Raw genomic sequence first — 27577 nt, forward strand, 5'->3', positions numbered from 1 at the left:
CGAGTGTGTTCAACCGTTATATCTGCAAAAGGTGGCTACTTTGAGTCAAGAATTTAGGTTACATTTTGTCAAACCATGACTCCATGATTCCTTTTTTATCTCCAATTGTTTATTTGTTCTGTTGTTTAATTTCAGAGTACATTGAGACATTAAACTGTGTAAATTTCAATAAAAACTGGATATGGAGGTGTTATAAAACTTTTGACCGGTAGTGTACGTGCTACTACACAGTTTACTGTAAAGATGATGTGAGGTAGATATCTGGTTCTGTTTTTATCTTTCTGTCATATACAGTGCATATAAAACGTATATCACAAGCACCTTGTAAAGTTATAATAAATTATCGTTCTGTGCTCTCCCCCATAGAGAGTATACTTTAATGGAGCTACTTCTACCACTGCTGCTACTGCTACTACTACTACTCTACTACTACTACTACTACAAGTACTACCTAAGGTAGCAAGTATAACCTTGGCCTCTGACACGTCTGTCTGCACATGCTCCTTCCTGTCTGTTGTTATGACTGGCCATATCCCTTTCTGTTTCTCCGCCTGCCTGTCTCTGTCTGTCTGGCTACTTGTTTCTGTCTGTCTATGGTGCAATGACCGTTATTTCACCAGAACCTGGGAGGTCAGGTTCCGTGGCTATGTTGAGCCGATTAAAGCCCCTCGTTCCCTCCGGATCAGCTGTTCTGGTTGTCTGCTGCTGGCGACCCTGGCCAGTGATAGTCTGAGGTATGGTAGGAGGCGGGACAGTGGTCTGTAGCGGAGCATCCGATTGGCGTAGAGAGCAGGCACTGCTGAAGCTGCTGCACAGCGCCCCCCAGTGCTGGTTGCACTGTGCATGCAAACGACGGCCAACCCATGACCTTACCTCCTCTCCACAGCCCATCAAGAAGTTCACCAGCTCCACGTATGACCTGGTGAGGAATACACATGCAAACATGGAGTCTTATTTCTTCCATAGCCAACAACTTAAGAGGCAAAAATAACAACAGTAGACTGGGTAAGATTACACGTTTACTGAGAACCTCTCTACCTCTCTTTTGCTGTTTTCTTATTATTTTCAGTGGGAAGGATGTGGAAGGACGTTGCAAGTCCAGAAGTGAGAGCTCAACATGTCCTGGTGTTCTTAAAAACTAAGTGGTAGACGTTAAAAATATCAGAACGGTTAATGTTTTTACTTTCTCACATATTGTAGAGGTTTTAATAAATTGCTAATCTACGATAAATCCCTTTTGTGGATTTGGGAAAGGTCTGCCACAGTGTATAATTACAATTCTGGGGGGGTTAGTCTGAGAGTGTGCTGCATTCATTCTGTTGTTGCTAGCTTGGATCGCGATAACGTCTTTATTCGAATTTTGTTGGCATTTTCACTGTGAAGACAGACTCATTTGAAGTGGGTGTTGGGCTGAAGGATGGGCTTTGCCCCTTTATGGGATTTTCCCGATCGGGATGTCACAACCTGACGTCAGCGCAGCGAATGTATGCGTCTGCGGGGCATCTGGCTCAGTGACATGAGCACAACATTTCTGGTCTTTCAGAAGGACGTCCTGTTGGCGTCATCACAATGCAGCCACCAATGTGCACTGATGGTGGTGTGCTGCCAAGTGTGACATGGCTTGATTCAGATTCAGCTCCCCCCGAATATCTGAGGCCGATGTCCATGCCTGGACAAATCTTATTTACAAGTGAGTGTAAAGGGATCATAAAATTGATATTCACATAGGTGCAGCAACTGTAGCAAATGCTGGGGCTATGTGAAATGGTTGTTGAAAATAAGTAGCTGTGCCACGAAGCAAAACTCTCTTGATTCGGCTGTCCCATCTTTTTTCCAGTACAAGTAGAGGAAATGAGGTTTTCTCTGTGGGGATTGCAGAGCTCACCCAATGTTACAGGGTGTGCAGCTCAGCAAACCCAGATGACCTCAAGGTATGGACACTTTCCCTCTTCACCAAATTGAGCCCAGCTGAGGTGGCTCAGACATCTGGTGAGGACTCTGACTGGATGCAGCCATTTTTAAGTCTACTGAGCGCTAGCAACTGAAAGAAGACCCTGCGGCAGGCCTAGGTCATTTTGATTGGGATAATATATCCCAACTTGCTTAGGAACACTTTGGGATGTCCCAGGAGGAGCTACTAGACGGTAGTGACACAAAGGAGAGGTATGTCTGGGATCCCTGTTGCCATCGCGGTCCTGACCCGGCTTGAATCTGTGTGTCAGTTGCATGAGAGCACCTGTGCGTGCCTTAATTGGTTTGTTTGTTTGTTTATATGTGTGTGCGTGTGTGTGTGCGAAGCCCTCACCCCGGTGGAAACAGCAGGTGGAAGTGGATGAGGTCACCCATGGTGTCCATGTGGTCCCGGAGTACCAGGCAGAGCTGGTGTTTGGAGTAACATTCTCGCTGGAGTGAGAACACCATCTCCCTCACCGCTCCACACCGACGACTCACGCAGCTGAACCGTTGGCGAAGTCCCAGCGCCATGCAGCGTAACGCCTCCTTCACAAACGACTTACCCTAAAACGAACAGAGGGCATTTATCCCAGCTCAGTGCTATGCACAAGAATGAGCTGCTTAACAGATAAGGAAGATGCATAACCTTTCACAGGATTGACTTTGAAGCAGCATAAAGTTAACAGCACCTTGCATACGATGCAGGCGAGACACACAGCACACTAATCATTATTGAACTTGCCAAGTAATTTTTCCAGGAGAACTGTCGGTATATGACACGGCATATTTCAAATAGTAGTATTTGGCATTTCAGAAAGGTGAAGAACCACTGAGACTGATCATGCTACACCATGGGAACATAGTAGGTGAACTTGATGATTTAGAACATTCAGTTTGGATAATGCCTTCAAGACACTCCTACTATTCTGCATTCTCATGGCATATGAAAAGGATTTCTTAATTGTCTGGTCTGACATTAATTAGGCCACAGGCTTGCAGGGTGGTATTCCCGGTTATGTGCAATGTATGTAACGCCGCTAAGACAAAAAGCAGACAAATGCTTCCCAGCAAGGCTGCATATTATAGAAAACAACAGGGTCTACCACCAGGGACACAGTCGTCTACAGCTGTGATAATGAATGTTATACTTGTATAGTGTCTGTCCATCTCTCCAACATCATCATCATCCTCTACTTCTCTCGCTCTCTCAGAGCTACAGTGACAAGATTCATTTCCATTATGTTATGCTGAATCACATTGCAACTCACGGTACTGTGTCATATTTTATCCTATTGCTTTGTATCTTATACTTTTCTATATCCAATTATATCATCTCATATACCCCCCCCCTTTACTTTGTGTTGTTGCATCTTATGGACCTTATGGGTTCATATTTTACATATTAGTTAACACATTTGACACCTTCCCAGTGTATATACTGAAGACATGTTTGTTTTTAATCTCACTTCTGTCCTGAGGTAAATAGTTCAGTTCTCAGTTGCCCTCCGGAGTTTACTGTATACCCTGCAGTACCTTACATAAACTTCGCAGAGATCACTGTGACACCGCACAAACATCACTCTCAACTCATCCTTCGGTAAAGACCTGCTTTTTTTGGATGTCGGGTATAGCAAGCGTAGACTGTATTTGTTGTATAGCATGACACGGTGTGAACACCATCTTAACCAGTTAACAGATAGGCAAGCTCACAAAGAGAGAGACACACACACACACACACACCCACACACACACACACACACACACACACACACACACACACACCTGTGAGTCATAGCGTCCAGCGTTGTGCAGCAGCGTGAGACAGATGTGGTGCAGCCCTCGAATTTCACAGGAGTTGTTATTGAAACACTGAAATGTCCCACAGCCAACGTCCCCTGAACTCACCAAGCAACTCTGGATCTCCGCTGAGAGACAAATTTGAGAGACGAAGCATGAAACCTGGGGTGATGACTGATAACTGACTTGACTTGAGAAACATAACAAACTGATGCACAGTAATTCGTCTTGTCTACTTATATATATATATATATATATACACACACCAAGGTCATTGATCAGACTCGGACTGTCATTACATAGACAGTGGGGGGTTGGTGGCGGTTGCCGGCGGGGGTTCACATGAGGCCCGTCAGGGAGGTCCGCCTGGTACGGAGGGAATGTGCTGGGACAGGAGTGAGCCGCCGGGCGCATTGAATTACAGCGCACCAACAGAACAGGAGACCGCGGAGGAGCCACGGCGAGCATTCACACACTCCGCTGCGCCGGGCCAGGTTGTTAAAAGGGTCCAGAAACAAGATCTGATTGACTAGAGACGGGCTTTTACCTTGCAGGCGACCCCGATCCCACGGACGCACCGCCCCCCCCCCCCAGCGCATTGTTAAGTGCGTTACATCCAAATTCATATATATACATATATATATATGTATATATATGAATATGAATATATATAAGCCGCAATTACCCATCGACCGCCCACTCAGGTACATAAAGCTCCCGAGCCTGATGTTAAACCAGCGGCAAACCGCCCGGAGCCTTATAACGTGTCAGGGACGGTGTCGGTAAGAAGGCGGACGTGAGGCTTGATGGATGATCTTGCGAAGTCGGTGCGGTTTCAGTGTGCAGCAAACCCGAAAGCTCTGTGAGGGGGGTTGGCTCCATCAGAGAGACACGCTCTGCTTCACAGCTACAGGTATCAAATAATGTCGCGATTACGACAAAAACAAAAACTAAGCGACTGAATTTGCAACTATAGACTCGGGTGCAAAGCACGAGTAGCGCCACTACAAAAAAAAAAATCGGCTGTGAGCGTGGAGCTGGGCGCGCGATGGTAGTATACAGGTTCCGATATTCTTGCGCCAAGTTTTTAACGGAAGTCTTTTATTTTTTTTACACCCGCTGCGCCGCTGGCAGACTACAGCGAGGCTGGCACGCCGGCTAAACTCACGAGAGAGAAGGGCACATTTCACCGAGTCAGACAACCGAGCGCCTCGTCGCAGCGCTGACGACACGTAAACGTCAGGAGGCGGACGGGGGGGGAAGGCTCCTTCCTACCTGTGTTGTGGAGGGACAGGCGTCTTTTGGGCTGGATGAGCGCCTTCTCCTGGGAGTCGCTCTGGTCCGTTTGCGGCGCTACCTGTTGACAGGCAAGGAGCACAAAACACAAACCAGACCACTTCAGTGGCATCGCTGGGGACAAATGCGATCAAAAAGTTTGAGATGGGGGGAGGGGTGGGGTGGGGGAGAGAGAAAAAAAAACCCGAAAGGTTAAATGGGTTTTGTTACAGTCTTTAGCAACAGGGAGGTGGCAGCCACGTTTGAACTGGACGCGCTTTGGGGCCGGACGCCGTGTAACACGCCGGCTATAAAGCCCCGCTTGCCTTGCGCGTTCGTGACACTGTGAATGAGGGAGCCGCGGTCCGTCTCCACCAATCACAGCGCAGTCGTGCGCGCGCGCGCACAAGCACACTTTGCTCATCCACTACGAGAGAAAGGGAAAGGAGGAGGGAAGGTGTCAGAGGAGCTCGGCGGTACAGTGAGGGAAAATGAGAGAATGGGATAAAAGTACCGCCGTCAAATAAGTGGGGGGGGGGGGACGTGAGTGGTTTCAGAATACTTAAAACACCCCCCCCCCATCAGAGTTAAAATGTTCTTATAAGGTATTAGACAGAGGCAGACGCTTTGTCCCTCCAGAGCCAGGGCACATGAAGGTCAACTAGACAGAAGAGATCAACACTCAATTAACCCGCCAGATAGCCGTGTGTGTATGTGTGTCTCTCTCTCTCTCTCTCTCTCTCTCTCTCTCTCTCTCTCTCTCTCTCTCTCTCTCTCTCTCTCTCTCTCTCTCTCTCTCTCTCTCTCTCTCTCTCTCTCTCTCCCCCTCTCCGGGAGGGTGAGGGTAAGCAGCTGCTGGTGTAGCAGTGAGACGTGCAGTAAGGAACGTAGCTAAGGCGCTAAGAGTGAAGATAATCACAAGAAGATGTGGGGGGGGGGGGTTACATAGGCAGAAAGACAGACTGGCTGATTGATTACAGGGTAGTTTTTTTTGGGGGGGGGCAAGTTTTTTTCCCCTCTTACCATTTTATGTTTGACAAAATTTTACAGAGACTTCCACAAACACATTGACATCATTGTATTGTCATATTTATCGCCATTTACCTGTTATCAATTACCTGTGATGGCAACACAATAGGAGGGTTTTATCAAATAACAGCAAGCCGGGTGGGCAGACGGGTAGCTTAGGTAACATACATGACTATGGGTGTGCACGCGGGCCATCTCCACCTAATTTTCACCAGCTTGCCCTTAGTGGCTTACCAAGTGCAGCAATGCAGGATGGGACAAACAACCTGCAAGTTTAGGTTTCACTTTTTTTTCTCTGCATTTAGTGGTCATTGTGTGGTGGAGAGAATGTTTCTCGTGTTCTTAAATGTCCTTACTTCATGTCCGCTGAACCTCTCCAATGTTTGCATTGTATTGTACTTATATTTCAGTCCACACTTTAGTCTCTCTATCGCTTCATCTGTCTGTCTGTCTCTCTATCGATCTCGGATATGTGTGTATGTCCAAGGTAAGCTGCTTTTGGTAATATTTCAAAGCTGTTCAAAGCATACAGCCTGTTTTGTTTTTTTTAATGGCCCTGACCAATGACCCCTGACATCCAGGGCAGGACACAACAAGGTCATGTGACATCACTGTCTCCAGAACAGACGGTGAACAACAAAAGAGTCCCAAAATGCCAAAATCTCACCTACTCAAGCCACTGCTGAACTCACCTCTTTACTCCCCCAGTCTCTCCCCAAATCACCATAACTGAAATTGGGTGTCAAATCGTCATTTCATCAATGGAGCGTGGGAGGGAGGTAACGTAATGGGACCGTGTGGTGTTTGTGTGTGAATGTGTATCGGGGCACATCAAGGGTAGGCTTACTTACTTACCTTGTGTTTGGATGTTTTGATGAAGGACTTTCTTCTTTCAGTCTCTCTCTCTCTCTCTCTCTCTCTCTCTCTCTCTCTCTCTCTCTCTCTCTCTCTCTCTCTCTCTCTCTCTCTCTCTCTCTCTCTCTCTCTCTCTCTCTCTGCCGTTCTGATCCAGTTTCAAAACAACATCCCACGGCTTCCCTCACTCAGCCCTTGTTGACCACTCACACAATGACCCTTAGGCACCCCCCCTCACACACACACACACAGATACATGCCCACACACACACACACACACACGCAGATACATGCCCACATAGACATAAAATGAAATTCTTACTATACAAGCCAAGTACACACACACACACACACACACACACAAACATAGATACATGCCCACATAGACATAAAATGAAACTCTTACTATACAAGCACAAGTACACACACACACACACACACACACACAGCAGTGCAGTGCAAACACTAAGCATGCACAGCTCACCTGTACCCTCTGTCCTTCACATGACCATGCAATGGCGAAGCCAGCAAGTAAACATACTGTGCATGTCTGCCTGTATGACAGCAACTTGAAAAAAGCTTTTGCTTTTGAGATGACGCACAGAAAGCTCGAGGTGGCCAGTTCATACACACAGTGCTGGTAAAGCGGTGACATGTGCCGTAGTGTACCTCCGAAACGACACAATGAGACGTTAAACCCTTCTCCCCTTTGAGACGGGGGGAGAAGCTGATGAGGGAACCTGGCTGTCAAGAGTCACTCATTTTAACTGATCCCTGCCAATAATCATGATAAATATAACTGACATTTTTTTTGGTGATGGTGGCCGCTTGGCTCGGGTCCTGGGCTGTTCCGGTGGTGTCTGGACACTGCTTGGCATCCTCCTCCTCATATTCGTCATGTATTTTATACTTCCACAATAATTCTGCTATCCTCTTTCTACGCTGTATCGTGTAAATTGGGTAAACAAAACATCCTGTCCGTCTTGGGGGAGCGATCCCTCCTCCGTTTGCTCTCCCTGAGGGTTCTTCCCATTTTGTTCTCCCCGTTAAAGGGCCTTTTAGGGAGCCGTTCCTTATCTGATGCGAGGGTCGAAGTAAAACTGACTTGACTGAAACTGACTTTGTTAAAACAACACGCAGAAAACAGCGCGGACTTCTATTTTCCCCCTGTGTCTGAAAGAGACACGAGACACTGTCTTAGCCCCAGGAGTGGAATACCAACAGCTCTCATTATCCGCACACGAAAACACAAAATACTGCAATACACACTGCACACATAGACGTAGATGCTCACAAACAAAACACACACACACACACGCACAGACTCGCTATTGCACACACTAGTACACACGCACATTTTTGCGTTGCGGGTCATTCACTTAACCGAAAACAAGCGGGTAAATCAATAAAGGTTATACAAGCACAGATGAGTGACAGCGCTCCTGGCCGAGGGAGGGAGCGAGACCTGTGCCCGTGTTTACGGCTCGTTCTTTGAGACCCGTTGGGGCGTTTGTTTCGCTTCCTTTGAGACCGTAAAGAATAAAACGGTGACACGAGCAAAACCAGGCATCCGAGAAACCGCAATGCACCAGTTTCAGCTGAGTGTACACACCTTTTGATATAATGATATTGATTAATCTTTTGGAGATTGCATAAATATTTCTGATTTAAAATTCACAGCTACAACTTAGTCTACGTCTGGAACAGGCCCCTTGAAATCTGGATCGTGAAAATGAAGCAAAACCCCGGGATCTTCACCTGAGCATAGTTAAAGTTGAAGATATACAGACTACATAGAAAGATGGGTTATATCCAGGGGTGGGCAGTAACGAAGTACATTTACTTGAGTACTGTAGTTAAGTACATTTTCAAGTATCTGTACTTTACTCGAGTATTACTTTCTTCTTCTTTTTTTGTTTAAGCTTACGACTTTTACTCCACTACATTTGAAAGACAAATATTGTACTTTTGACTCCACTACATTTCAAACCTCAAAATTAACCAATACTTCACTGTCTGAAAGTTTTGTTTGGTTGGGAATTAATACAATCTTTATCGAGGTTGTTTTTTTTTTTTGGGGTTTTTTTTGTCTCGCATAAAGCAGTGTTGCTGTTGGGCAGTTATAAAGCTAGAGGTGTGTAACAGGGCTTTTAAGGTAGGTTGGTTGTTTTAGTAAGTGGTTAAATTTAAAAAATGAAAACAACAATGACTGTCCTTCTGTCAATTACATTATGGGCATTTCTATAGGCCTTGTAGCGTATTCTAGAAGCATTTTATTCTAAAGGTTCTAGAAGCAAGTCAGTGCATTCAGTAGATAGTTTCACAGTCAGTTGTAAATGCATTGTGGCAACAATACAACTGCGTTGACTCTAAAAAGAAAATGTAATTTTGAATACTTAGTCCCCCCCCTTTCTCCCCAGTTGTATCCGGCCAATTACCCCACTCTTCCGAGCCATCCCGGTCGCTGCCCCACCCCCTCTTCCGATCCGGGGAGGGCCGCACACTACCACACGCCTCCTCCGATATACGTGGAGTCGCCAGCCGCTTCTTTTCACCCGACAGTGAGGAATTTCGCCAGGGGGACGTAGCGCGTGGCAGGATGTGGGTGTGTGTTCTGAAACTTTTCACCCGTTTGCTGGGAGGTGCAGGTGAAAGTTTGTCGACAATTCTGTTGCATGTCGTTGACATTTATCCATGGTAAATCTTGCAGGCATCATGAAAAATATGCCATTGACAACAGCACATGCCAACAAACAGGAACCTGGTATGACCGCTGCGGTAGAAACCGGAAGTCAGTGGACTACAGTTATGCACAGGGCAGATTTAGAGGCCAAGGCAACATCTTGACCTCTGTCATGTTCCTCAAACCATTCCTGAACATTTTTGCAGTGTGGCACATTATCCTGCTGAAAGAGGCCACTGCCATCAGGGAATACTGTTGTCATGAGGGGGTGTACCTAGTCTGCAACGATGTTTAGGTAGGTGGTACGTGTCAAAGTAACATCCCCATGAGTGCCAGGACCCAAGTTTTCCCAGCAGAACATTGCCCAGAGCATCGCACTGCCTCCACCTGCTTGCCTTCTTCCCATAGTGCATCCTGGTACCATCTCTTCCCCAGGTAAACGATGCACACGCAGCCGGCCATCCACAGGATGTAAAAGAAAACGTGATCCATCACACCAGGCCACCTTCTTCCGTTGCTCCATGGTCCAGTTCTGACACTCACGTGCTCATTGTAGGCGCTTTCAGTGGTGGACAGGGGTCACCATGGGCACTCTGACTGGTCTGCAGCTACACAGCCCCATTCGCAGCAAGATGCGGTGCACTGTTCTGACACCTGTCTATCATAGCCAGCATTAACTTTTTCAGCAATTTGAGCTACAGTAGCTCTTCTGTGGGATCGGACCAGACGACTAGCCTTCACACCCCACACACATCAATGAGCCTTGGGCACCCATGTCCCTGTCGCCGGTTGTCCTTCCTTGGACAGCTTTTGATAGGTATTGACCACTGCATACCGGGAACATCCCACAAGACCTGCCGTTTTGGAGATGCTCTGACCCAGTCGTCTACCCATCAAAATTTGGCCCTTGTCAAAGTCACTCAGATCCTTACACTTGCCCATTTTTCCTGCTTCCAACACATCAACTTCAGGAACTGACTGTTCACTTGCTGCCTAATATATCCCATCCCTTGACAGGTGGCATTGTAATAAGATAATCAATGTTAATCACTTACCTGTCAGTGGTTTTAATGTTTTGCTGATTGGTGTACACTCCAAAGCAGCCATCCTCACGGTCTTTTTGACGCATTAGCTATGCTAATGGAAGGTCTCTCTTATAAACTGCTTGCAAAAAAAAATCTTAAGTCTTGCATGAGGTCCAGTGATTTCCATACTAATTATACACGCTACACATTTTGTGATAATTCTGGATGGAAGTTATAGGAGGGGGAACCTGTCTCCCCACGTGATATTACCTCTGCCAATATAAACCATCTTATTTCACCATGTCTTGTCTCACAAAATATCAACATCCGAATCATTTTTGGTGTATTTCCCCTTTAAAATGAAAACGTTTGGAAAAACTACGCTTCTTAGTGGTTTGGAACCATTACCATAAACTGTACTCTTGTCTAGTATGATAAACTTTGGTTACTGACATGGCCAATACCTCTTCATCCTGAGCCAGAAAATAATACAAGTACTATAGACACCGTAGCTCTGTTGCTGTCGCCTCTTCCTTCAAACGGGGATTAACAGACTCAAGCAGTGTGTCCTACTGTACTAATAAACAACTGAGGGGGTTTTCCAGTCTAACACCATGTTTATCTTCTCATCTCTTGGTTAAAATGTTTACTTACAAAATTTGATTGATTAAAAAACAGCAAAGCAAAAGCCCAAATGACACATCAGCATTTAAAAAAAATCACTTGGCTCATTTTACACATAACAGCAATAATGCTTATTCTACAATTAATTAATAATTGCGAAAGAGGTTAACATGCCTAACAAAACCCATTCCGTACCTAGTTTATCAAAAAGTGGGTTATTCCATGAGGGTGCACAGCATGTTAACTTTTTGCATCAAGGGGTATCATCCCACCTCTAAAACAGTAGCCTTTGTACTTCACTAGGCGGGTTTCCATTAACCTGCTTAATGCGCAATTTGAAATGGCTAACTAAAAAACGAGTAATGGAAACACGTGAATTTCGAAAAAACTCAAATATTGTAAAAAAGTTTATACACTTGCATGAGGTGGTTTTTCGGACGATTCGACAAAGCAATAATGGAAACATTTTTTGCATTTAAGTCAAGGCAGCCAGTTTATAAAGAGCGATGGCTATGCGCTTCTTGGTTGGAACCACAGAATAGAGATCCTACGATCTCTATTCTGTGGTTGGAACTGGCTCTCCCGGGCATGACACGCAGCCCCACGAGGAGTCCTATTCCGTAGCATAACTCATCAAATGTTAAGCAGGTCATTCTGAGGTTTTGGATGCACAGGACCTCTGTAAAATCATTGCGGATGTTGGCTTACAATAAATTCCTGATATATGGCTACTGCCAGGTATAAGGGGTTTTGCATCATTGCATGCATCGCATGCCCCCCCCGTCACATTCGATTAAACACTACCAAGGCTATAGCGGTGCAGGCAATCAAAATCACCATGCCAACACTTATCAGGTCTTGGAGCTCTGTCGCCGTATCGTGAGAGGAGAAACCCCAGCTTTAATCGCATATTATCACTCAATGGAAACATAGACCATTTGCAATTGTGTTTTATTGACTTTAAAAAAAATCACTTCATTTTGCGCAAAACTGCAATGGAAACCCACCTACAGACAGCACTGAAACCCCACCTAAGTGCTGACCAGTTTGAAACCAGAAAGATTCCGGAACTATAGTCTGTTTAAACAGAAAGAGGTAGTTTAAAAACCTCCTAGCCCCACTCCTCTCCCTCCGCCTCTTCCTCAAGTACGCTCTACCCTGGTGCCACACACCTACATAGGCTTGTCCAGGTGTACACCAGAATATCATCAGCATGTACAGCTGTTTGCAGGGGAAAAGAAAAGAGGAAAGAGATTGCTGCACTTGTATCAAGCGCAAGATACTATAAGTAAATCTTCTACACAAGTCACAAACAGCAGCAGACCACATCCCTTGATTCTGCAGCAGGAGGTGGTGACACACATATACAGAGTTTTCTTATTCCAATCAGAGGCATCAGTTTTTTCCAAGTCATTGCTGTGTGCATTTAAGATACAAAATCAACTTCAGGATAAGGGGGTAAACAGGCAACCTGTGGTTGTGTGTAGGCTGATTTCAGGGTGTTTGGGGGGCAGTCGTCTGTGGGACATCTGGCTGTTCTATCTGCTCTGAAGGTGTATGGTTAGGATTGGAGACGCTCTCGTCTTTCCTGTCTCCAGACAAGAAGTCATGAATAGCAGTCTCGATGTGTGGCCGGAAAGTGTGATTTAGCTTGGGGTCGACCACTTGAGTGATGATCCTGTCCACACCAGACTCCAGCATGCCCGAACTGTCCACAGCAAAACAATACAGACGATTAATGAAGCCGTCCGCAAAGCATGGGAGAGCAGGAGCGTGAAAAGCATTTAAAGTTGTTACTCACTGTACTACACTTTGCCTCAGCCCGTTCCTCATTTGGTTCTTGTTGATCGACGGGTTCCAGTCTTGCGTGCTCAGGTGCGTGGTTACAAAGTTGTCGACTTTCTGACGCAAATTCTGATAGGCTGGCTAAGGATGGTGTAAAAAACAGATAGGTTAGCCATCATGCATTATCTGACCATACTGCTCCGTCCACACATTAGCAACGTTGCCCATATAAAGTCCACACATTAGCAACGTTGCCCATATAAACTCATACACTTTACTCAGTTAAAAAACAACAACAAAAAACACACAATGAGATGGGGGGGGGACCCCAGTTGGTTTTAGTGTCCAGCACTCTGTGACATGGTTAGACTTAAGCTAGCAAGAAAGCTAGCTCACCTTTGTATCTACGTCTGCTAGACAGTCCCGGCGAAACTCGTCGAAAAGCCCTCGGTTCTTTAGATGCTCTACAATCATGGCGACCAGTTGTGGGTCACCAGGGGGTAGGTTTGCCGCAGTGGCATTGCCACTACTGCCCTCCGCCATGCCGAAAGGCAGGGGGGCAATTTGATTTCCAGATGGATTTGCTCACTTTCTTTCTTGATAGCTAAATAATGGCTAGCCACTTGTTTCGCTACAACGGATACGACTGGTTCGTTTCTCCTCGTAAAACTGCGGGCGGAGCACTCCCTCCCTCCAATGAACGGCTCTCAGTGTCGCCTTAACGGTAGTTACTGTAGTAACATACGAGCGCCCCATTTTCAGTTGTCACGCGTGCGAGCTCAGAATGCGTTTTATAAACCGGAAGTTGACGAGTTGATTCAAGTATTGTCGCGGAATGAAGGTAACCGTAGCATGGGGTCTGGTTGCATTAGCTATTTAGACTTTTTAAAATGAACACCATGCTACAAAAAAAAAACAACCTCCAACTTGGTTTACGCCGAGTTTCCAGACTGATATAGATACTACCAAATGTCAACGACTTTGCTTGTCCTTCGGTTGTTAACGCTAACTAGCATAGCTAGCTAACTAGCATAGCTAGTGACTGCCAACATTATGCTAGCTGCAGGATAATAGCACAAGCTAGCTGTGTAGAAAGCGCACGAACAGTCAACATCTATCTCAAATAACACTAAAATCAGGTTTTTCATTGTGTGAATGAATGATAATGTTAATTACAATTATAGCCGGACACACGACTAGCTGTCTATTATTGCCAAGTTAGCCAGCTAGCAAACGTAGCTGTCTTGTATGACTGTAATGCTGAATTTGATTTTAATCCTCCTATATTTTACTTTAAACATTGTTCACATTTTTTTTGTCACATCTAATATTTAATCATTTCTGCTGACCTTCCTTCGCCGCGAAGAGTGGTCTTGAGAGCTTAGATGAAAGTTCCTCGCAGTACTTGCTCACTTTATATCTCCCTTCAAACACATTTTACAAAGAAATCTTAAATCGGTAAATCTAACGCTAAACTGTGTGTAGTCATGTTTAACTTTGCCTAAATTTATTTTTAATTTTATTTAACTTTAAACTGGATTTTGAAAGGCAGTTTGTGGAGCCTGCATTTAAGCCACTAGCCTGTGGTATGGGATAAGGTGAGTTGCTTTTGAGGTTTTTGACGTTGTGTTTTTGTTGAAGATGAGTGGTGAATCGGGTGGGAACAAAGAGTTTATGGAGCAGCTGCGGATGCAGCAACTGTACGGTCAACGAAGTGAGGATGGTTCTGACCCGTATACCTACACTGACCCAGAGGATGGGACGGTATATGACTGGGATCATGACAAGAAAGCCTGGTTCCCCAAAGTATGACCTTTTTTCAGCTCTCAGATTTGATGCCCTAGAATGTTGTCTGCTTTGCAGGCTTTTTCATTCCCAAACTTTCTTATTCAGGGCTAACTTTTAGTGTTTCATAATTTTATGCAACTTTATCTCTACTGGCAAATGTTGATGTCCACTTATGTATTTTTACATTGTTGATAATTGGTATCTTTAGATTGCATGTTACTTCAACTAAATACTTTTTTTCTGTCACTGCAACATATTGCTATCAACACTGACCATTGACTGTTAGGTTTTTGCAACAACAAACATTCTTTACCTATTTAGTTGGTTATGAGTCAGTGTTGTTGGCTGGATAAGTTACTTTGAAAAGGCTATGCCATTGTCTAGCATTAGTACTTTGAACTTCAGGATTTAAGTCCTGCTTAAGCACATCAAGCTATGCAAATCTTGCAACTAAGAAGATGCCGTCATAGGTTGGAGGACATAGCCTGTCTTTCCTTCAGTGATCATTTTGAAATGAGCAAAATCTAAATTTCACTTGATTGCAAAATTATGAAAAAATTTAAACGTTGGTTTAGCTATAGTCTTGTTGTCAGATTGTTAAACATTTTTTTCATCATACATTTTTCAAGTTAGTGCACTGATTTACTTCATCTATTAATAATATATTTGGTCATGCCTTCTTGTCAGTTTGTCTGAATGCAAGCTAGAGTCTTAAGTGATTTTTTTAAAATTTATTTTTCCATAAAAGATATTAGCAGTGCTTCCCTAATCCCAGGCAGGGATTAGTGAATCATATGATTACACCATCTGTAAGCGTGGCAAAAGGTGTCAGTTGTGGAAATGGCTAACCTCCATATGCGTTGGATCTTACTTTTGTCTTTTATGTCCCACCAGATAACAGAGGACTTTATTGCAGCCTACCAGGCCAACTATGGCTTCACTCAGGATGGAAATCCAGATGCTAACGCTTCCACAGTTGGTGAGGCAGCAGCCTCTGGTCCATGTGATAAGGCTCCGGAAAAAGGAAATCCAGCAGAACCAGCCCAGACGGAAAACTCCAACCAGGATCCAACACAAGCCACAGAGGCAAAACAGAAAGGAGAAAAGAGGAAAGCAGAGCCAGGTATGGTGAAACACACACATGGTGTAACTTGAGAAGCGGATTGTGTAGCCTTTGAAAGAGCAATCCAATTGCTTCTATACAAATAGGAAAGGAAAAATGGTGGGGTGGGCTTGGCAAGGGTCGACAAGTTTTAATCACAGTAAATATCTGAGCATCTGTTTTTCTAGTCCAATGAGTGTTTGAGCTTTTGTAAAGGTAACAAACAATGGTATGGATTTCTTTTTCTTTTTTTCAGAACTTTGTTTATTGAAGTTTTAAGTGGTATAAACATACAAGATGTCGTATCAAGACATGAATTGACAATTATGCACAGTAATACCCACAAAAAAACAAAAACAAAAAGACAACTATAGTAACCGCTTGCTTGGTCGCCTTGCCCATCAATGGTATGGATTTCTACCCTGCTGTGCATCAGCAGTACTGATGAAAGAAAAAGCAGTGCACACTGCTCCAGTGATATTTTTGCACAATATAAGTTTCTACTATTGCTAAAGGTGGCTCTACATTTGGCGACTGAACCGGTTTTTGCCGACACAGGCTGTTCTGACTTACACTATTCAGACTTAGACTGGTCTTAACGATCAGTCTTGCCTCCTGTGTTGAGCTTATTCACACATGGCGACAGGACAGATTGAGGGTTTCAAACTTGGAATACTTACTTCTTCACATCTCATCTCAAATTTTGTGGAACCTTGTGGAAAATGTCAGCTCAAAAAGGAAGCAAAAGAGCAAAGCGTGCTGAAGAAGTGAGTGAGACTATCAGCAGACAGATAGCGCTCTCGTCAAAGTGCTGGTGAAAGTACAAATTAGGGGTTGCACAGACTAGTTGACTTATCAACTTAACTGCTCTGTGATGACGCTTTAAGCTTGACTTTGACTAGTCGCTGATCACATGGTTATGACATTAACAACATGAAGCCTCAGAGAAGACAACAGGTGAGAGTAGCCCAGTGGCAGGTCATCCCAGCAAACCAGTAGTGCAGGGGTCGGCAACGCGTGCCCACAGTGGCACACAAGGACATTAACACAGGCATGTGTAGCAATTCGGAAAGATTTGCCAGTTTTGTTTTTCTCAAAAGTGTTTCTCAGACATTTATTTTTTTATTTTTTCGTACTTAAATGGGAGTTGTAGCACATATAGGTTATTGCATACACTGATGCATCTGAGTTGCAACCTGTTGTTGTTTCTACTTATTTCTGTTCCATAAATAATGTGTATGAGCTGTCTGTTATCAGCATATGCATTAAGTTTTGGTTGCAAAGCAGTCCCTCCTGCCTTGGTTTTATTCATGACATCATCAGCAATTAGTCAAGGTCGACTCAACTTTCATCACATAACAGTCGACTTTAAAAAAAATCTGAAGTCATGCAACCCCTAGTACAAATTAACAAATATGGCGCACAAACAATTAGTTCATGGGTTTAGTTTGTACAACTGTCAATCTGCTTCAAACTTAACAAAAGAAAAAGTAATTACATCACACATTGAAGAAGACATGACTTGAGATGACCACCTCAGATTGTATACACAAAGAGTAAAAAGCGGCTACAACAGCCATTGTCTTGACCATTGTCATTAAATGTTTATATCCTTGTATGTGCAAGTCGAATTTATTGTTAAATGACTTAATGTCTCTGTTTATGTTCCAAAGCTTAAATCCCATTGGCTGTTGCCAGAGCCCGTCTCCGACTTCAATCTTTGACTCATTCACAATACCTGACACAGTCCTGACTAAATTGAACATGTTTAAAAAAGTTAGCCGCAAAGATTCAGACTGGTCAGGACTCAACAGGGGGGTGAAGAAATCTTGAGACTTGAGCCCTTTCACACACGAGGATAATCTGCGTCCAGTTATCAAGCCCCCTGTGGCTTCTGTCAGCAAGGACAGCCCAATTCGAGAATCGGCTGAATTCTTGTCAAGTGTAGGGCTGCCTTAAGGTAGAATTTCTCGGGTGTATTTTTTTCATCCCCTTTTTTTTTATCTCAACAGGATGGTTTGATGTGGACAACAATAAGAACACTAATGTCTATGTGTCAGGTTCGTATCGCTCATTCAGTTTGCCTATTCAAGTCATCCAATCAAAACAAATTTCCTTCAATTTCTGTCTTTTTTTTTTCCTTCTCTTTCTCTCCTTCCTTCCCCCAGGCCTACCTCCTGACGTCAGTATTGAGGAGTTTGTCGAGTTGATGTCCAAGTGTGGTATCGTGATGCGGGACCCCATCACTGAGGAGTATAAAGTCAAACTCTACAAGGACAGAGAGGGCAATCTGAAAGGAGATGGCCTCTGCTGCTATCTCAAGGTCTGTTAGTTCACCTGTCTCTCTGCCTTTTCTCTTTTGTATTGTGATGGTTCCTTGACAAGTCTGTCTCTTGTCTCGTGTTCTTCTGACCTGTATACTTAAAAATGACATTGAAGCTCTACAGTATCTTGTCTTACAATCTAATTGACGATGTGTTTATGCTTGCGTGCACGTGTATGTACTCTCGGGTGTGTGCCTGTTCAGAAAGAATCGGTGGCCCTGGCTGTGCGTCTGATTGATGAGTCTGAGATCAGAGGTTACCATCTCCATGTGGAGGCAGCACGGTTTGAGATGAAGGGCGTGTATGATGCCAGTAAAAAGAAGAAGAAGAGCAAGGAATATAAGAAGAAGATGCAGCAGCAACAGAAGTACTTCCTTATTCAAATAAAAAAAATGATTGGCTGTTTCATTGTCTTTATGTTTACAGTAGAGTCTCCCTGCCTAGCATTTACTTTGGAACCCTCTTCTGGTGTGTGTGTGTGCATGTGCGTGTGTACGTGCGTGCATCATTTAGGCAGTTAGACTGGCGGCCAGAGAAGCAAGGAGAAGTGAGAAAGCGCCATGAGAAGGTTGTCATCATTCAGAACATGTTCCATCCCAGTGACTTTGAGGTAAAGTGAGAGACACATGCGCACATATACCCACACACACACACTCAATTCTCTGTCTGTACGCTCTATTAACGTCTTTTGTGACCGCTCCAGGAGGACCCACTGGTGCTGAATGAGTATCGGGAGGACCTGAGGACAGAGTGTGAGAAGTTTGGGCCGGTCAAGAAAGTCATCATCTTCGATGTGAGTTCAAGGTTGTGTGTGCTGTTGTCCAGGTCACAGTTAACTTGTCATGTGAACAGCTTAGTTTCTAAGTAGTCCAGGGATAAAGGGGAATCAGATCTCTGAAACTCAATTTCATCTACTTTTTCAACATTATTTGGAAGGGAATTATACAGTGGTGCTTAAAAGTTTGTGAACCCTTTAGAATTTTCTATATTTCTGCATAAATATGACCTAAAACATCATCAGCTTTTCACACAAGTCATAAAAGTAGATAAAGAGAACCCAGTTAAACAAATGAGACAAAAATATTATACTTGGTCAGTTATTTATTGAGGAAAATGATCCAATATTACATATCTGTGAGTGGCAAAAGTATGTGAACCTCTAGGATTAGCAGTTAATTTGAAGGTGAAATTAGAGTCATGTTTTCAATCAATGGGATGACAGTCAGGTGTAAGTGGGTGCCCTGTTTTATTTAAAGAACAGGGATCTATCAAAGTCTGATTGTCATAACACATTTGTGGAAGTGTATCATGGCAAGAATAAAGGAGATTTCTGAGGACCTCAGAAAAAGTGTTGTTGATGCTCATCTGGCTGGAAAAGGTTACAAAACCATCTCTAAAGAGTTTGGACTCCACCAATCGACAGTCGACAGTCAGACAGATTGTGTACAAATGGAGGAAATTCAAGACCATTGTTACCCTCCCCATGAGTGGTCGACCATCACAGATCACTCAAAGAGCAAGGCGTGTAATAGTCGGCCAGGTCACAAAGGAACCTAGGGTAACTTCTACGCAACTAAAGGCCTCTCTCACATTGGCTAATGTTAATGTTCATGAGTCCACCATCAGGAGAACACTGAACAACAATGGTGTGCATGGCAGGGTTGCAAGGAGAAAGCCGCTGCTCTCCAAAAAGAACATTGCTGCCCGTCTGCAGTTTGCTAAAGATCACATGGACAAGCCAGAAGGCTATTGGAAAAATGTTTTGTGGACGGATGAGACCAAAATAGAACTTTTTGGTTGAAATGAGAAGCGTTATGTTTGGAGAAAGGAAAACACTGCATTCCAGCATAAGAACCTTATCCCATCTGTGAAACATGGTGGTGGTAGTATCATGGTTTGGGCCTGTTTTGCTGCATCTGGGCCAGGACGGCTTGCCATCATTGATGGAACAATGAATTCTGAATTATACCAGCGAATTCTTGAGAAAAATGTCAGGACATCTGTCCATGAACAGAATCTCAAGAGAACGTGGGTCATGCAGCAAGATGACCCTAAGCACACAAGTCGTTCTACCAAAGAATGGTTAAAGAAGAATAAAGTTAATATTTGGAATGGCCAAGTCAAAGTCCTGACCTTAATCCAAGTTGTGGAAGGACCTGAAGCGAGCAGTTCATGTGAGGAAACCCACCAACATCCCAGAGTTGAAGCTGTTCTGTATGGAGGAATGGGCAGAAATTCCTCCAAGCCGATGTGCAGGACTGATCAACAGTTACCAAAGACGTTTAGTTGCAGTTATTTCTGGACAAGGGGGAGGGGGTCACACCAGATACTGAAAGCAAAAGTTCACATACTTTTGCCACTCACAGAATATGTAATATTGGATCATTTTCCTCTATAAGTTTTTTTCTCATTTGTTTAATTGGGTTCTCTTTATCTACTTTTAGGACTTGTGTGAAAATCTGATGATGTTTTAGGTCATATTTATGCAGAAATATAGAAAATCCAAAAGGGTTCACAAACTTTCAAGCACCACTGTATTCCCTCTTCGTAATGTTGTGTGTACATAATACAAAATAAACTCTAAATGATCTCAATTAGAAATGGGGTTATTGCAGCAGCAAAAATATAGGATATACAAAAGAATACCAAACCCAATAAAATCTGGATGGGCTATGTAAAAATTAATACAACAAATGCATATTTAATATAATGATACAGCTTCTTTGTTGATAATATAGAGCTCCCAACACCATAATTGAGTTCTCACTATGTTGAATGAATTAACATAGGGTTAAATGAATTCTCATTATATTAACCACTGATAGATTTACAAGTTAAAGCAGAGTGGGGCTGTCATTCAAATGAACACTTAACACTGTCAAATAAATCCAACCATTTTGTATATACTGCACATTGTACGTATACTGGTACACTCTGTCATGTCCATCTACCTCAGGCATGTATATAAGTAACCTCCTAACGTCTATTTCAGCATTCTCTGATATATTCTCTGCACCACTGCACTTTATCACCTCTTAGTTTGCTCATATAAGTCAATCCTTATGTATATATCTGAAGATTGTTGTGTTATAGTGTTGTTATTCATGTTAAGTATACTGAGAGAGCCACGGAACCGGAGTCAAATTCCATGTATGTGCAAACCTACATGGCCAATAAACATGATTCTGATTCTGAGAACCAGCTTATCATTATCATTAAATTCATTTTGTTCGAATGTTGTGATGGATATGGGTGAACTACACAAGTGCCATTCTGGTCAGTTCCCTTGAAGCCTGGTTTTCCCTATGCAATTTGTCTGCCACCGGGCACCAAACCTCCCTAGAAATTTAGTGATTGCTTTACAGCACACAAGTAAAGAAATTTTACCTCAACTCATCTGTGAACATAGCTGCCCTTCTTCCTAAATAGACTTTTGAGCTACGACTTGTAAAAAATGTGCCACATTATGAAGGAAAAAAAAGTCCCTTGGTTGTCTTTGCGACAAACTAATAACTGTTCATTACTGGTTGAGTATTGAAGTCCTTTGGTTTTACGATTAGAGAGGATTCACTTAAATGAACCATGATGGACTATAACAGATGACAGAGTCCTTTTGTTTTTGTTTTTTTGTTCTTTGTCTTTTTTGTCTACATGGTGATGCTGGTCGCGTGGCTCAGGTCCTGGCCTGTTGCGGTGGTGTCTGAACACTGCTTGGCATCATCCTCATCATATTCCTCATATATTTTATAACTCCATTATAATTTTGTTAAGATCTTTCCGTGTTGTGCTCTGTAAATTGTGTCAACACAACATCCATCGCACGTTGGCTGTCTTGGGAGAGAGAGCCCTCTTCTGTTGAGGGAAAACCTGAGGTTTCTTCCTATTTTTTCTCCCTGTTAAAGGATGTTTTTTTAGGGAGTTGTTCCTTATCGGATTTGAGGGTCTAAGGACAGGATGTTGTGTTGCTGTAAATCCCCCTGACGCTAATTTGTGATAATGGGCTATACAAATAAAATTGACTTGACTTGACTTGTTGGGGTGGGGGGATAAGAGAGAGTCAGCGGATGATCTCATACAGTAACTTTTGAGGGAGAGAGACCGTGCTGCTCCAACGTCATGAACATTTCATTTGATGTTTAAAGGAAATTGATTTCATTGCTATTTGCATAGCAGACACAGGAGAGCATAGCATTGGAAAATTGGACATTTGGGTTATTGTTCTTTTTATGCAGTGATTTGAGATTTGGCCGTTTGTGTGAGTCTGATGCTCAGTACATGAGAATGTAATGCCTGTACAGTGACTAAATTATGACTTAATTAAAATGACAATGAGTCATTGACTCTGGACAATGAGACTAATAAGACCAAAGATTTACTCGACTTAACAATAACTTGACTGAAATATAATTAAAATAACTAAAATATATGTAAAATATCTAAAATGTGACAAGAACTATCAGTCACACTGTGGCAAAAATCTAAGGGCACTTTCACACCTAGCTTGTTTGGCGCGGTTTAAACGAACACTGGAGCACCCCCCCACCCCCACCCCAAAAAAAACATTGATTCGTTTGGGCAAAAGAGAACATAGCAATTGCACTCAGATATGGACCAAAACAAGTGGACCGAGGCTGACTAGAAGAGGTGGTCTCGGCACAGTTCCAATCGTACTCGGGGCCGTTCATTTGCAGTGAGAAATCGATCAACATCAACAAAGCAGAACAATTCATTGTATGCTCCCTGGCCCATCAACACTCGCCATCTCCTATGGTGTCTCGATGCAGCAACACGTCGTCTTAGCACACGAAATAACACATCCTCGATACATTGCTGTGCTTCTCTTTCAAATCGAATATGCTGTTCATACACTGAACTCTGGTAAACGAACCACAAAATAGCAACTGCAACAACTGTCCATATATGCTGTTGGTGCTCCATTTTCGATAATGTTACTTGTATTTGTGTTCTGGGTTCTTCGAAAATGTCATTGGACTGTCAAACTTCTGACCAATGAGAGAACTGTTCGCTTGCGCATGTGTTTTCAAGTTCGGTCCGCTCTAAAGATGTTGCCGTGTGACCGCAAATGAACCCGGGTGTGTTGGTAATATTTGTATTGAATCAGTCCCATATTCAGAAAAAAGCAATCAAACTACAGGTGTGAAAGCGCCCGAAGACTAGACTGAATCCAAAAATGGGTGTCAAAAATCATTATCACTCGAGGCGAGTACGACTGTCCTCTCCGTCGGGTTGTCTACTTGTGGGTCTTCAGATGCCTGTAGAGGCCGATCCGCAATCCACATACTTTGATGCAGTGTGGACAGGGGAAAGTGGTGGTGGTTGAGCCTTTTTCTCTCTCTCCTTGCGGTGCTGTCACTTTTCCTCTGACACAGTGGAGTTTAATTTTATGATGTGCAGCTCCTTCCTGCATGGATTTCTTCCAGGACCGCCTATCCAGTGCAGTGTATTCCCAGTTGCTCGATGTGATGTTGAATTTCTTCAGACTGGACTTGGTATTATAGTCCTTGAAATGTTTCTTTTGCCCACTGGGAGCTTGCTGATCTTCCTTCAGCTGGGAGTACGAGATCTGTTTGGGGAGATGTGTGTTGGACATGCAGATGACATGGCCTGTCCATTGAAGTTGGTGCTGCATTATTGTGGTGGTGATGCTAGTCATGTTGGCTTCTTCCAGAATGCTGATGTTGGTGCATCTGTCCTTCCAGCTGATCCTCAGGATCTTTCATAAGGATCTTTGGGATGGTATTGTTCCAGGGATCTCAGGTGCATGCTGAAGGTGGTCCATGACTGCTCCATACAGCAGGTGGGGAGAACAACAGCTCTGTGGACCAGGAGTTTTGTTTGGGCCTTTAGGTCTCGCTCTCTTTTCCTAAGTCTGGCGTAAGTGCCACTGGCACACCTCAGGCAATGGTTGACCTCAGAGTTGTCAGCTTTTTTCTTTCTTTTTTTCTTTTTCCCCCTTTTAAAGAGAAAATAGGATGGGTGAGAGCGAGGACACATGCACAGGCTCAGCGGCAGATAGGCCCATCATGAGAGAAGATGGGGAAAAATGCTGTCATATTTTCAGCCGCATTTAAGAAAATGTGCATCAAGTTTAAATTACAATTAACCACTCATAACATAGAGGTTACAGAAATTAGAACTCCAGTCATTTGAATCAAATGGCAATAAAGTTTCACACCACATAAAGAACAAAGAGAATGACACATGCATAGGCTCAGAAAATTATTACACCATTACACCACCATTACATTTTTTCTCTTGCGCACTCCCTTGAGACAGCTCCTTTGGGAATCCCTGCACTAGTGTATTGACGGTTGGGTATCGATAACCAGTTCTGACTTGGAATTAGTTGCAAATTTTTAAAGAATTTGGTATTTGTTCAGACACGTGAGTTTCTAGGCTGCTTATCAAATGCTGAAATCTTAGTTTCATTCACTTACACAAAACTAGTGAAATACAACAGCATTAAAAAAAAGTCTAAAAGCAAAAGTTTTGGTAAACTGTCAGGAACAGCCAACATAACATCTTTATGATTATTAATAAAGCATTTATGTAGCTGACCAAAGCAAATGTTCTAGTTTATGGTGACGCATGGTCATTGCAATAACATAATTTCATGTAAGGGAGGAAACGCCTCCAGTGGAGTGTTTGCTGCTGCATGGTTTGAATCTAAAAGAATGCACCAGTTTTGATGTTTCTGTCCAAGGCCCAAATTCAGCTAGCACTACCGTATGTGTCATTGTCCTATCACTGTATGCTGCAGCATTAAGATTTCCCTTCACTGGAACTAAGGGGCCAAGCCCAAACCATAAAAAAACAGCCCAGACCATTATTCCTCCTCCATCAACCTTTACAGTTGGCACTATACATTCGGGCAGGTAGCGTTCTCTGGCATCCGCCAAACCCAGATTGGTTCGTCAGACTGCCAGATAGTGAAGCGTGATTCATCACTCCAGAGAGCGCATTTCTACTGCTCCAGAGTCCAGTAACGGTGTGCTTTACACTACTTCAGCTGATGCTTGCCATTTTGCATGGTGATCTTAGGCTTGTGTGCGGCTGGTCGGCCATGGAAACCCATTTCATGAAGCTCCTGATGAACAGTTCTTATGCTCACTTTGCAGTTTGTAACTCGGTAGTGAGTGTTGGAACCAAGGACAGACAATATTTACGCATTTCAGCACTCAGCGGTCCCTTTCTGTGGTCTTGTGTGGCTTACTGCTTCACAGCTGAGCTGTTGTTGCTCCGAGATGTTTCCACTTCACAATAACAGAATTTCAGTTGACCGGAGCAAATCTAGCGGGGCAGAAATTTTACCAACTCACTTGTTGGACAGGTGGCATCCTATGACAGAGACATGTTGAAAGTTACTGAGCTCTTCAGTACAACCCATTCTACTGTTATTGTTTGTCTATAGAGACTGCATGGCCGTATGCTTGATTTTATACATCTACCAACAATGAGTGTGGCTGAAATGGCCAAATCCGTTCATTAGAAAGGGTGTCCACATACCTTTGAATATAAAGTGTACAAGTTTAAAGGGCAATATGGTCCCTCTTCCACTTCTTCCCCAAGAGCTCCTGGTAGGGAAACTCCATTCACCACTGCAATTAAGGGGCAGTTGAACATGAGGAGTGAATTGAATGTCACAGAGTGGTGCTAGCTTGTAATACAGAAAAGCCTTTTCACCTTTTACAGTGAATCCCCTCTTTATGGAATTCTAAAGAATGATAGAATCTAGGTGTAGTAATTTTTGAGTGTAACATTGCAGAAATTGTGAGAAGACTCGATTCCAGGAATCGAAAAGAACCGGATTCTATAAGTGGAAGCGTAATCGGATGCGATAAAATCCAGTGGATACCTAAGTGTATTGACATCATCAAATCTGTGTGTGTCTATACATGTTTGTGTGTGTGCTTGTGTGTTAAAGAGACACCCAGATGGCGTGGCATCGGTAGCATTTAAGGAGCCGGATCATGCTGATGCCTGTCTGCTGGCGTTGGATGGTCGCTGGTTTGGAGGCCGCAAACTCTCTGCTCAGCTGTGGGATGGAACCACAGACTACCAGGTACTGTGCTGTCTGTTGTCCGGTTAAGTAACAACATTGTTAGCAAATAAGGGTAGTGATGTTCTGTACCCTATTGAGATTGAGTACGCACATCAAGCTAACATGATGAGCAGGTGATGGACATTTGAAAGGATGTATACATGGAAGAATAGGTTTCACACACCATGTGTTACGCTTGCATATGATAGTAAAGATTGACTTCAATTCAAGATCAATGAACACCAACACCTTAAAGGAGAATAACTGTTTGTGTGTGTGTGTGTGTGTGTGTGTGTGTGTGTGTGTGTGTGTGTGTGTGTGTGTGTGTGTGTGTGTGTGTGTGTGTGTGTGTGTGTGTGTGTGCGCCCGCTTGCATGCTTGCAGGTGGAAGAGACAACAAGAGAGCGAGAGGAGCGGCTGAAGGGCTGGTCTAATTTCCTGGAAGAAAGCAAAAATCAGGGGCAGCAGGGCACTGACACAACTGAGCCAGCAGAGGTAGCCACCCCCACTGAAACAACACAGACACTGAGCAACACAGCATTAGGCCAAGGCCCGGCTAGAACAGCTCCCCCACCAGAGCCCGAGCAGGACAAGAGAACGAGCAATGACCCAGGAACAGGACAACAGTTGCAAGAACAAACTGAGGAGGAAGTTGGATCCACAGACAGCAGCCTGGCTGGAAGTGATGAGGAGGAGGCCTAGATTACCCACTACAACTCAATCTCTTCATCAACTGCTTAGGACAGCGCTGCCTAAAAGTGAACTGAACTGTTGTGAACCACCTTGTCGAACTGAAAAGGATAAAAGAAATCGGACATTGTCTTTTGTAATGTAGTGGAATAAAGTGTTTTTCTCTACCTTCACAGTCTGCAGATTTTGCTTTTATTTTGTAACCGGGTAACTAGACTTCCCTTAAAATATACAACTATCGCTGATGCAACTAGTGATAACTAAATTACACACATACAAAACCTCTAGTTTTAATCTACTTTAACAGCATCGTTGCAGTTGAGTTCAGCTCCGGAAAAGGTAAGTATCAATCTTGAATACACAAAAACTAAAGTACAAGATATTCACAGTTTTGTTTCATGCACATTTGAGTAGTTGTAGGATCATGTCAAGTGGAACTGGGGAAAAAGAAACGAGCTGAATTTTAATCTGCAACAGGCAAGATCATCTCCTGCAACATGCCCACCTTGCAGTGACACTGACTCCAGCTCCCCATGCATGGACGAATTAACCAACAATAAGACCCTCCCACGCACATCTACCTAC

At 43.6% G+C, this 27577-nt stretch overlaps 2 protein-coding genes across 2 annotated transcripts; one reads left to right on the plus strand and one right to left on the minus strand.

Annotated features, from left to right (window-relative positions):
* Positions 1–591: 591 nt before the first annotated feature.
* On the minus strand, positions 592–13693 carry LOC130116397 (stanniocalcin-2-like). Its single transcript, XM_056284313.1, has 7 exons — positions 13423–13693; positions 13043–13167; positions 12754–12949; positions 5026–5107; positions 3736–3878; positions 2306–2517; positions 592–919 (listed from the first exon to the last, which is right to left on the minus strand). The coding sequence occupies exons 1-7, from the start codon at positions 13567–13569 to the stop codon at positions 592–594; spliced, it is 1233 nt and encodes a 410-aa protein (XP_056140288.1). The 5' UTR covers positions 13570–13693.
* A 142-nt stretch (positions 13694–13835) lies between these two features.
* htatsf1 (HIV-1 Tat specific factor 1) lies at positions 13836–27163 on the plus strand. Its single transcript, XM_056285262.1, has 10 exons — positions 13836–13867; positions 14668–14832; positions 15709–15937; positions 17929–17976; positions 18085–18239; positions 18444–18607; positions 18754–18850; positions 18944–19033; positions 26186–26323; positions 26687–27163. The coding sequence occupies exons 1-10, from the start codon at positions 13862–13864 to the stop codon at positions 27002–27004; spliced, it is 1410 nt and encodes a 469-aa protein (XP_056141237.1). The 5' UTR covers positions 13836–13861; the 3' UTR covers positions 27005–27163.
* Positions 27164–27577: the final 414 nt, after the last annotated feature.

This window comes from Lampris incognitus, chromosome 8 (genome assembly GCF_029633865.1).
Source record: "Lampris incognitus isolate fLamInc1 chromosome 8, fLamInc1.hap2, whole genome shotgun sequence".
Lineage (NCBI taxonomy): Eukaryota > Metazoa > Chordata > Actinopteri > Lampriformes > Lampridae > Lampris > Lampris incognitus.